The sequence below is a fragment of the Sapajus apella genome, unplaced genomic scaffold, assembly GCF_009761245.1.
Source record: "Sapajus apella isolate SASKATOON/1434 unplaced genomic scaffold, GSC_monkey_1.0 scaffold4, whole genome shotgun sequence".
NCBI classification, from domain to species: Eukaryota; Metazoa; Chordata; class Mammalia; order Primates; family Cebidae; genus Sapajus; species Sapajus apella.
In genome coordinates this window covers 1,732,716-1,745,160 of record NW_022436944.1, presented here as the reverse complement: position 1 = coordinate 1,745,160, position 12,445 = coordinate 1,732,716, and the positions used below count along the sequence as shown (strand labels likewise).

Genomic DNA, 12,445 nt, shown 5'->3' with positions numbered 1-12,445 from the left:
ACCCTACTGAATGACTAGGAATAGGAATATGAAAATAGTAATAATGAGAAAATATGAAAAATGAAGAGTCACTAAAATAGAGGCATTTGTCACAAATTCAGTACCATTCCATTTCAAATGTAGACAAGAATGCTTGATGATTTTGAAATCATGAGGTCAAGGCTGATCCTAAATATTAGAGCCATTTTCTACCAAGAAGGTGTTCTCCCAAATATGCACTCTATTTCTTCCATATTTGTCAATAATAGTAAGAGAGTCTCCAAGCATACACTGCTAGCCACTCTTTGAGGTTTTCTGTCTCTCAATATATATTCATATTTACACATATAACATATTAATATATAAATATTTTTATGTAAATTATATGTTCAAAGAGAGAGAGCATATATGCTCTTTGGATGCCACTGCTGATAAAGAAGGCAGGCAGATAGGATGGGTGCGGTAAAAAGAGGATGGGGAGCTTTCTGAAGATAGAGAGAGATACATAAACTTATCTATAGATTGCTTCTGCTTTAGAAATGTTTGCCATTCTATTTTGCATTAAGCACATAGAGAAATAATATCCCTATGTTGAATTAATTCATTACATTAATTTCTTTTACCAACCTGGTATTAAAAAAACTTTTATATATGTGCACTCTTAAAGCAGAATAAAATAGCTACCAATTATTGATATTATATATGTGATATGCATGCGTGGCATACACTATTTCACTTACTGAAGTAGGTGATGTTATATCCATTTTATTGGTTTTGTTTTTTTTAAGACACAAGAAGGCTGACATTTCAACCCAGGTCTGACACTAAAACTGGGTTCTAGGTCTTTCATGAGTTTGGTAAAATGACAACCCTAGGTCTTAATTGAGACAAGCACCAGAGAGATGTTGGAGATCACAGTGAGTAACAGGAATGTTAGCAGGTGAGGAGGATGAGTGCAAGGGATGTGTGGAAGAATCAGAAGGCAGTTGCTATTGAGAGCGTATAAAAAGGAAAGTCTGAAAAATTATCTTAACAAAGGATGGAGACACATCATTGAGTTGGAAATATGACCCTTACCCAAAATGTGTGACATACAATCTACACACAAAATATGGAAGATATGTGTTTCTTTGCTTTTTTCCTTCTCTAGTAACAGGACTGCCAAAGGAATTAAGATATAATAATTTTAAAAAGCAGCCAAACTTGGTACTGACACACTGAGATATTCTGTATTGTCCTTTGATATTAGTGTCATATTCAAATGGGGGTAGTTCTTTCCATACTGGCAATGTTTCCTTGTTACTGCATCGTAAATAATATACGTAGAAGAAGAGTTTTAAGTGAGAAGAGCTTGCAGCTCTAGTGCCTATTAAGTAATATGAACTCAATAAACATTGTTAATGAAATAATAGAACAGCATCTCTTCATGAAAGAGAATTAGAGAAAATATGAAAATACTCCCATGTTAGATAAGTTCAATAGAAAATTATCCACATGTTCCATGAATGTTCATTTGAATAAGAAAGTAAATGTGAAAATGTTTGTAATATTCAAAATATGTAATATTCATCATATTATTATTCATACCCATTTAAAGAAAACTAGTATTTTAAAACTAAATCACTTTGGTCAAGTGAATATTACAGGATATTGCCAAAAAGTCCTTTTATTAAACTTGTATGTTTCACCCCAAGATTTTTTTTTGATACATCAAAGGAAACCGGATAATGAGGCTATTAAACAGAGACAGGTTTTTTTTTTAAGCCAACTACTCATATTATATACAAAACATTTTCTGTGATTAATATTTTATTTACTTGGGCATTCCTGAGAGATTTATTTAGAAGCAACATGACCAGCCCTTACTAAGGATGTGTTGGTACGTTAACAAAGAGGGGACTCCTGCTGTTATATATCCCACCTATTCCAAAGAACGTGACCCATTTGAGTACCCACGCATATTTGCATTAATCCTTCAGGATACTCATAATTCCACCACTTGCCAATGTACTTTAAATATGACGTTCCCATATTTTCCACTCCAAAAAGAGTGTTTAAAAATAAATTTATTGTCAAGGGAAAAAAGATTCTGTAGGCCTATTCCAAGCCCCCAGCTTCAGAAACATCCCAAAATAAGTTCAAACCGAATGAGCCAACTTTCAGAATAAAAAATGAGTTCACCAGATCAAACAACTTCATTCTGTTTTATAATAATAGTAAAAATGATGTGTTAAAAAGCCATCACTTTACAGTGTAAATACCCCTTTCATACATCTGTTCATATTTCATCATCTCCCATCCGCCCTTACCTGTAAATAGGGTCCATAAAGAAAGGAGTGGGTCTTGCATGCTGCAAGGAACCGTCTGAAGCTGGTCTTGGTTCCATGTTGCTTCCTTTTTTTTCCCCAAACACGTGGTTTTTTCGAGGCTCAGTCAGCTTTGTCCCACTGGCTCTACTCCTACTGCCCATACTTAGATCCAAGGGCTGGTCTTGGCTTGCGGCAGGCGTCACTGGAGGCTTGGAGGGGACTGGAGTCAAGGGCTTCTCGTCTTTTCGCTTAGTGGTGAGATCAAAGGGGGACTCAGAGCTCCCCTTCTGCAGTTTCTTAACTTCACCTGGTGATTGGGGTTCCATTTTCAAAGGTAACGATCTCAAGTCTCTATCAGGAAATGGGTACATTGATTGGGAGAATGCTGGAAAAAACGGGAGGGGAAACATGGAAGGGTAAGGTAAAGCTCCAACTTTTTTGTCTTGCAGCCCCACCAGTCCTGTTGAACCAAAGTATTTTTCAGCAATAGAAGCAATAGCCTTTATAGAATCATTCACAGCTCCTGACACCGCAGTCTGCTCCTCTAAAGATGGTGAGAAAATGGAATGATTGCTGTATTCTTTCTTATTATTTATTGAAGCCAGATTCTGAAGAGGGCTTACTTTGTCTTTGAACATTTTACCATTTTCTTTAAATTTCTCTTTATCACTTTCAATGTCACTTTCCAGATCAGAGCCCGAGGTTGTTTCCAGGTCACTGCCACTTGGCGTACTGACATCATCAAGGTCACTACTCTCTGACTGGTCACTGATTTTCTCAAGGGGCCTCTCTTCAGAGGACCTCTCGGGCTGGAGCTCCACTGGCTTATTGTCCCCTATAGGTGGGTGTTTAGATAGTGCCTTCAAAACATCCTGTGTAGCTGGCAGTATCTGAGGATGTGTCATGAGGGGACTTTGACTTTTGTTTGTCTGTTCAGTACTTGATAGTCCTTTAACAGGAGAACTAGCAGGTATCAAAGGAGGCCTGTGGTACAAGCCGGAAGGAAACAGACCAGGGAAGCTAAAAGAAAATCCAGGAGCTGTTGGAAAGGTAAGACCAGCAGGATGCCTATTGGCGCCAAAATAGTCAGCAAGGCCCGGGTTGGCATGACTCATATTAACCATGGACGTTTTATCCATAGCTGGGGTTCCAGGAAGTGAAATGCCTTGGCCAAAAAATCCACCTGCCGCAAAATGGTTCTTGCCCTCACAAAACCTCCTGTGTTTATTTAAGGAAGACGTAGTGCTGAACATTTGTCCACAGTCTTTGCACTTGATTTGGGTTCTGCAATCAGCATGCATGCGCTTATGACGACAAAGGTTTGAAAACTGAGTATAGGATTTATGGCAGACCTCACCTGTGTGCAAACAACAAAAAAGAATCTCAGGCTTTATGTCAATTGCTTCTGAATTTAGCAAGTATCACAATTGGTTTACTCAAAATTTCAATTAGGAAGCCAGTAAAAGACATTGGAGGCACCAATCTGAGTGCTCCAAACACAGAAAACCCCATTTCACTAGATTCCAAAGCAAGGCAACCAACCTGACAAATGTCTTGAGGCAGCACAAATATTTCATATATATATATTTTTTGTCAACCCCATTGTGCAATATTTTGCATTATATTTGCATATTTAAATATTTATGGAGAGTTAAATTCCAACATGCATTGATTCTCCACCCAATTACTATGCTAATATAATGCTGAAAATTAAAGTCTTAAAATGTATTAAATATAAAACATAGCAAGAACACCTTTCAAATTTTAGAGTACTTAAAAATTCTCTTTTGTAGACACCAAAACAAAATAAAATAGGCTCAACCAGAAACTTCGCCTTCATTGCCTCTCCCCTTGGGGAAAAATCCTGTGACTGCCCTGCTATTATTTAATTGGTATTATATCATATGCTCTCATCATTCACACATCAAAGCCACACAACAATGCACATTGTGTATTCTGAGACTTTTTTTTAACAATCATTTTCATGATTTGAGAAAGACTGACATAATTTACAATGGCTCTATTTTAAGCCTGCAAAGGAAACTAAATTGAATGTAGCCCATCCTGCATTGCTGGTTCCCATGAACTATGATCACGTCCTCTGACTTCCCCTCACACCAGTGGTTGTGCTAACCTTCCTGCATTTATGAAACCCCTGTCCTTGGGAAACATGTCCACTTGTTGTCATATCTACATTAGTTATCTCAGGCTTGACTTCTATGTGTTACAGCCAACTCTGGTTGATAGGGGAGAGCCCTGTGAAACCTCTAATCCAGAAAGAATGGCACAGCATTGGGTGCAGCTGTGAAATATGCCTCTTCATCAAGAATTTGCTGATAAAGTAGAATCTCCCTCCTCACACATGTGCCACTATAGCTAAGCACATTTTAAGACCAAACTTTGTACCCCTTAATAACTCCTTTACTAGGTAAGAATACTCACTCACTTCACGGTCCAGTAGGATTACTGTATCAGTACCCTGAGCATCATATTTTTTTTATTTTACTTTACGGGGTTGAATCATGTTATATGTGAACTTACTTTAACACTTCTGTGCATGTTCAATACATGCACAAACAAAATACACCTTGTTGGTAATTGTTGAAACCAATTTATTTTAAGAAATTAAATTGAAGACAAAATGCAGCATTTATTGCTTTCATATGATGACTGCCTTTAAGTGCAGAATGGTTGTGCTTCTAAGTCAAAGCAATAATAATTTTTTAAAAAAGCCTGTAATCCCAGCACTTTGGGAGGCCGAGGCGGGTGGATCACGAGGTCAAGAGATCGAGACCATCCTGGTCAACATGAAACCCCGTCTCTACTAAAAATACAAAAAATCAGCTGGGCATGGTGGCACGTGCCTGTAATCCCAGCTACTCAGGAGGCTGAGGTAGGAGAATTGCCTGAACCCAGGAGGCGGAGGTTGCGGTGAGCCGAGATCGCGCCATTGCACTCCAGCCTGGGTAACATGAGTGAAACTCTGTCTCAAAAAAAAAAAAAAAAAAAAAAGAGAAAAGAAAAAAGAAAAAAAAACTCATGCCTAGGAGATTTTATAGACTTTCAGTCAAGCAAAACTCACCCAGAACTTGGATTATCCTACATACATCCAAACAGGAAGTACTAAGTGAGGATATATCTCTTTCTTTACTACTAAAGGTTAAACTGTATTGTTATATATATCAACGTGCTTGGTAATATTAAAGGTGCCTTCAATTGTGGGATGAATCATAACAATATAGGAGTTGTAACATGCATTTTCACAGGAAGAGAAGATGTGGTGATTTCTTTTCAAATTATTTTACCAGAATATATTGACCAGAGTCAGTTTTAAAAGTATATACTATGTAACCATACACAATAAATAAACATATGATTTAAAATATTTGATACACTAATTAAAATCATATAATGGAGAAGGTAGAAACATCAGACAGTCACTAGATATATTAGAATAATTCAGCTAGAAACAACAACATTTTATTATTGGAATTATAAAAAGAAAGCAACACTTCTTAAAAGGCACTAAAAAAATGTCTTGATGAGTCTTCAACCAAGACATAAGTTTTTCAAAGGCTTGTAATTTTTTGGCAAGGAAATGTTTCTCTCTACACTTCTTTCTTACAACCAGATGGCTTTTAAAAAAATCAAGAGTTTCTCTATAGTGGAGTAACAGAAGTTCAGCTGATTTTTCTCGTGGCACCCTTTGTTACATGGCTGAGTGGTGTCTGTGTCTGGGCTCAAGAACATAGGATATGGGATGTTTTCTTAGGCAGAGGCTTTGTTTTCAGCCCTTGAAGGACTGGCCTGGCATACCACAAGCCACCAGGCCTCCAGGTAAACTGGTTCAATTGATATTGAAGTCTATACTCTACTGTAATTTTCCCAGTAATAAGGAATTAGCCAGCAGTTAACATTGCATTTTTCTACTTATTAAACAAATTAAGAGGCATTTTGAATATATTCAGCCTATTAGAGCATGTGGTTTCTATTTGGGAAGGCTGGAGGTTTCTGTAAAGGCAGTGAGTAATTACCTTAGCACTGGTGACTTTGGGCTCAAGCGTGGCAGCACACTGTAATAAGAGACAGTTGCCATAAACACACCAGTGGGGGTAAATCGTGGTGTGTGGCCTTCTGGTGAGAAACAGATATCAGCCCTAGGTGAACCTCCTTCACTCAAGTCTCAGCACCATTTCCTGATCTTTAAACTCTTTTGTTCTGAAATTACATGGCTATTATTCATAATTACTCCATGGTTCTCTGTCAGATTTTATATTTGAAGAATGCCATCTGCTATTTAAATTTACCAACAATTACTGAAAATACATTCAGGGGAAATATTTTATGCAATCTGATTGGGAAGGAACACCCTATGGCACTTTAAAGTGAAACACTTGTCTTCAACACAATTAAAATTCCAGATCCCAGAATCTTCAATAGTAGAAGTCTATATTTTCTGACTTTTATTTTAAATAATAGAGAAAGCATTAAATGAGTGATCAGAATTCCTTGTGGTTTATTTTACTTTTTTTCACATCAAAACATAATAAAACTTACCAAAATTTATTTCTGAGGAATCAGAAATAAATGAACTATTTAATATCGTATGCCTGCAGTACTTCCAAGTACATTTTCAGGGCATTAAGACTTAAAAGTCAGGAATGCCTTTCTGAGACAAGAAGTCTAAAAGTTCTATTGAATGCTTTATTTCCTGTGACCTTCAACAGAGCTTCCCCAAGGGAGACGAGAGCACCCTTTTGTTTATCTGCTAGTCCTCTTCACCCGGGGAACAGAAGAACATATGAGCAAAACAGGACTCTACTGTAAGCTGGAAAAGGAAAGAAAAGCTCTTTTGGTGCTTGGACACACAAAAGAAGGCTGTGTCAAGATGAAGGAGAGTTAGTCTCTGGCATCTCTATGTTGGCACTGCAAATTAGTTTTTTCCATCAGGTCCTGTAGTAGTGTCTCATATACCTATTACAAACCAAAGTCAGCGGTCTTGCCAAGTGCTGAGTATGCTTCAACTAAGTCTATGTGTATTTGGATCCAAAGTCAGTCTTGAAGTTTGTAGCACAACTCAGTAAGTTTATATGTCCAGCCAAGCAATGGATTAAAAGAAGCCCAGAATTTTTGCCCACATAGACTAAAAACAACTGATTTTTCTTCTAAAATGTTTGAGCACAATACAGAGAATAGGAGTGGGTGGACAGAAGAAAAAGCAAATGAGAGCTGAGTTTCGCTGTATCTGAAGGATGTTACTACAGTGCTCTGTACAGGGATGTTCTAAGTAGGTGGTCAGATCAGATGTCCCCTAAAAGCACACTGCCTATAAACTTGCTTTGGTGCAATGGGTAAGAGAAACAGCATGCCCAGCGTCTAAGTGAAAATGTTCTGCTTTTCTTCAAGTAACAGAGAACTACAGATCCCACAGCCTGTGATTGGCAACAATGGGTAGATTAAAAAGCATTTCATCTCCCTCGCTCTCTCCACACACATGTACTCACATACGTACACACAGAGCCGTAAGCCTACTTGCCAGGTGGGGTTCTTCCAGCTCTTTCTTATCCGAACAGGTTTTTAATCACTTCATCTTGTTTAGTGTTGTCTGCTATTTGCTGCTTTACAAAGCCATGAACATTTACAATATGAGACAAATCTGATTGTCTTGATTAAATCCTACAACCTGGGGAGGCTTCCCTTTGATTATCTAATGACTTTTCTTTTCTCTACCTGTTATTGATTTCTTCCAAAAGAAAATACCCCAGGAATCAAAGACAAAATACCATGGATCTGATTACAAAAGATTTACTTGTAATCATAAGTAGCCCTACTGGATTGGACCACAAATAGCTAACACGGTGACCCTCAGAAGGCCATGTGCAGTCACTCTCCTGGTCACAGTGCCTTTTGGAGGAGAGACAGATGTGGGAAGGAGGGCTGGAGTGTTAAAAACTTACAGATAAAGGGCTTCACACTGCTGTGGATGTGCTTGTGTTGTTTGAGGCCCGACGAAGTGGCAAACGTTTTGCCACACTCCGGGCAAGCATGGGCCCGGGCACCGACATGCTGAGAGCGAATGTGCCGCTGAAGGTTGCTAGGGTCCGTGAAAACCTGCTAGGAAATGAGTACTGATTAATCCAGAAACTTAACTCAAGGACACAATTAAAGAAGACCTGGGATGACTCAAGAAGAAATTTTGCTTGTTTGTTTTGTTTTTGTTTTCCCCAAAGACCAAAAGCGTATTCTCCTCCAACCAAAATGTACTCTCCTCTAGGGGAGGAACTATAAATGATTCTGCCTATATCCTTAGCATGGAGTATCCACTGTTGAACCAAATAATGAATGGCACTATTAGGCCATCTTGAAGGTCCTTTTGATACCATTTAGAGTGACTTGAGTTTACTAAAATGTTGGTTATGGCATTACTAAAAGTTGTGTGCTATTTTCACCCTTTAAATAAAGACACATTGTGTATAAAAATTTGGAGGATTTTTGACTAACATTCTCTAAATCTATTTCAAGAGTTTCCCTGGGGTGTTGAATTCTAACGCTGTTTCAGCGGAAACCATTTCTTTAGATGCTGTACTAAAAACAAAAATTAAAAAAGCCACCCAACACATCTGAGAGCAAAAATCCGCAAAGAAATTTTAAATGTCTTTATTTTTTTTTTTAATGAGAAAAAACACACAAAATTTTAATGTGTGTAGAACAAGGTAATCACAAGAGAATGATTACCCAGTAACTTGGTGGAGTCCTGAAATTTCCATGGGCATGAAAAAAGCTAATAAAATGCTAGGAAATGTGTTTTGGAAATAAAAAGCAACTTTAATGATACCAGGACATCTTTGAGTTAACTAAGAAACATGAAATTAAAAGAAGCGAATTACTTTTACCATAGGTCACAGTTATTGTCTCAGTTGAGTATGTTGTTCAGCACTGACAAGAGGCTCCACATGTTTTAATTAGAACCAAGTCATAATTTATGGTGAGCCCTTGGTTGGAAAAATCTGCAGATGTAAGAGTCACCCATTCTTTCTGCGTAGGTATTCAGAAATTTTATGTGACTTCCTCACAAATTGCTATTAAAAGAAATCAGTAATGTGAATTGAATAAAATCTTCGTTCTCCGCAAGGCTATAAAACAACTCCACACTGGCAAATCAGTAGCGGAACCAGGAATTTACCAAGGATGTCTGACACCTAGTTCTGGAACTCACCATTAAGCCTCACTTCCTCCCTTACAAAAATAAAAGAATACCCACTAAGTGTTTTTATACACTCTACTAATGCCTTTTAGCATACAACACTCAGTCTACTTTTCTCAAGATATTTATAGTTTCCCCTCTGAAGGGTTGTTTTTATATATCGTAGCAAGTGATGGATTAAGAGAGAGCAGGATGACAGAGAAAGGCCAAGTAGCCTACAAATTCACTGTACCTTGGCACAGTTTTCACATTCATAGTGCTTTCCACTGTCATGTGACATCTGGTGGCGAATTAAATTGGACTTCCAGTTAAATGCCTTGGGACACTGATCACACTTGTATTCCCTCTCTTCAGTATGTGACAGCATGTGCTTCTCCAGGCTGTTAAGAGAATAATAGATTTGAAAAGACAAAGGATGCATTCATAAACAGAACGTCATTTTTTTGCTAATCCAACTGGCAATTAAAGAAATAAGAAGGAAAAGGAGTTGAACTGAGAAGGAGGAAAGAGCAGAAACAGGCTTGTGACAGACAAAAGTGCATTTGATGTTTCCTGGACTGTGTCACCAACATGAAGATGTGTTCTCGTTAGAAAATAAATCTGATACAGCTGACAGGGAGTATCTGCCAATTTAAGAGCATGATAAACAACAAGCTATTTGTCCAGTTTGGGATTCACTAAACAATTCTAACAGCAATATGTATTGCTATTACTTAACTGAAATACAAACACTCAAACAGAAAATGCTTAAAAATATGTAGGCAAGTATTCGTTCTAATGTAGATAATCTCTTGTGAAGCTAGGATGGACAGACGGATGGATGGATGGATGGATGGACTGGTGCATGGATATGTGTGTGGAGATAGATAGATGATTAGATAGATAGATAGATAGATAGATAGATAGATAGATAGATAACCTAAGAATTAGGGAGTAAGAAGTGCATAATATTTTAAGTGGATGCAATATTTAAGTCCCCTAAAAGAAAAACATGATTAGAAGTTTCTCTCAAGCATAGTTTCTCTGTTTTAAAGGTTAAAATGTTTTATCTTCTCAAATTTTTGCCCCATTTTCTAAAATTTATATATGAAATCTCCATGAATATAATTTTAAAAATATGCTAGATAATGGATTACTGTAATAGAAGATGTCTGCAACACCTTTATTGATTAAATACACGCACACATAACACACTGGGATACTATCCCCTAATAAAGTAACCAGAGCTCCATGGAAAAATAGACTACATCAAATCTGAAGTATGAAATTCACAAGATGGGCCTTGAACATCTTGTTATGACAAAAAGCAAGACATTTACAGATAATGTCCAAAAAATTAGGGTGCCAAGTTGAAGAGATGCCCACTGACCAAAGGTGGGGCAAGTGGAGCATCAATAAGAATAGCAACGATTTTGTCAAAAACGATATTCAAAACACAAACAGAACCTCCATGGCCACCCAAGGAGGATGGAGGAAAGTCAAATCATTATTCCTAAAACTGGTAAAGAAAGGGAAAATATCTGGGCACATATCTGCTTTTCCTATGTAAACTGCACTTCGGGATAAACAAATAAGACTATGAAGGGAAGTTTCTCTACATGAAATTAATCCAGATAATAAATGGTGAAACAATGACAGAGTTAGAATACATTCATTCTGAAGCTCCTAAAGAATTGATGAATCTAATCAATCGATTATGTGACTTCAAGTAGAAACAAATGGCACCATCAACAAAATATTCCTGGTGAAACACAGCCTAAATCCCAACCAAGGCTTGATATATAACTACAAGTCTACAGGAAATTAGAGGGGATGGAGAAAGATGTTAACACCACAATGATATAAACAGCGGAATCCAGACTGGAGGAAGCACTACAGTAAAACAACTCAATTTCTTCCATGATTTTCTATAAATAAATTATAATAAGAGAAAGAAGAGGGTAGAGAGAGAGAGACAGAGACACAGAGAGAAAGAGAGACTGACTCTGGGGGAACCTTTCGATTAAAATAGTTGTAAGAGACTTGTCAATCAATTGTTATATGTGAACTTTGTTTTGATCTTTACTCAAAAGAAACACTTTGAACTTTATGAGATAACTGAGGGAAATTGTGCTCTTACTGAATATTTGATAATATTAAGAAATTATTTTTTAATGTGGTATTGAACTTATGTCTTCAAGGAGTCCTACTTTCTATAGACACATACTTAACTACTTTTTAATAAGATGATATAATGTCCAGGATTTGTTTCAAATAATTCAAAATAGGTATAGTGACAAGACTGGCTTCATGTGATAATTATTGAAGCTGAACAAATGGGATTTAAAAAACACTACCTCCTCTCTAGTTTTGGGTATATTTGAAGCTCTTGATAATAAAAATGTTAATTAGGAAAGAAAAAGTAGCAACTATGAAAGCATTCTTTTATTTTATTTCTTTGTGTGATCAATACTGTAAATATCAGTACCAATTAAGGCCTTTGTGCAGACAGAATAAATTACCCAATGGTCATACAGACCGTGTGAGTGGGAGTATATGTAAGAAGATGAAGTGCCCATTCTCACATCTTGGCAAATTAGAAATAACTTTCCTACACATTTTTTCTTTCTCAACTTCCTCCCCACAACTCTACTCATCCTGGTGCAAGAACTCATTTTCCTACCCCATGAACCAGTCAAGTTAGAAATGCCATTCTGAGCACAGGTGGTGACATCTCTGTGACCAAAAGGTACTAGGGGAGTGCGGGTCCTAAGAAAGGCCCTACCTTTATCTGTATTATGTTATCCTCTGTTTGTTACAGAGTGGAATGTTAATAAAACAGTTAAGACGGAAATACCAACAACTGTAGTTCACACTGAAATGAGTCAGGGACATCCTCCAAAAATCACTGTACAGATTACAAGTCTCACTGTCTGTCCCTAGCAACCCATAAAGGCAAGCCATTTTATGATCT

General features: G+C 37.3%; 1 protein-coding gene across 17 annotated transcripts in view; it reads right to left on the bottom strand.

The window, feature by feature from the left end:
* The window catches only part of MECOM (MDS1 and EVI1 complex locus), a 573,219-nt gene that overhangs the window by 30,659 nt on the left and 530,115 nt on the right, over positions 1-12,445 (bottom strand). For 7 of the 17 annotated variants that reach the window (XM_032260964.1, XM_032260978.1, XM_032260993.1 and 4 more), the window contains 3 exons: positions 9,725-9,872; positions 8,246-8,402; positions 2,289-3,645 (listed from right to left, as the gene is read on the bottom strand). In XM_032260964.1, the coding sequence (XP_032116855.1) occupies positions 2,289-3,645; positions 8,246-8,402; positions 9,725-9,872 (1,662 nt within the window). The remainder of the gene's footprint in view (positions 1-2,288; positions 3,646-8,245; positions 8,403-9,724; positions 9,873-12,445) is intronic. The other 10 variants (XM_032260969.1, XM_032260985.1, XM_032261020.1 and 7 more) reach the window with 3 other exon arrangements.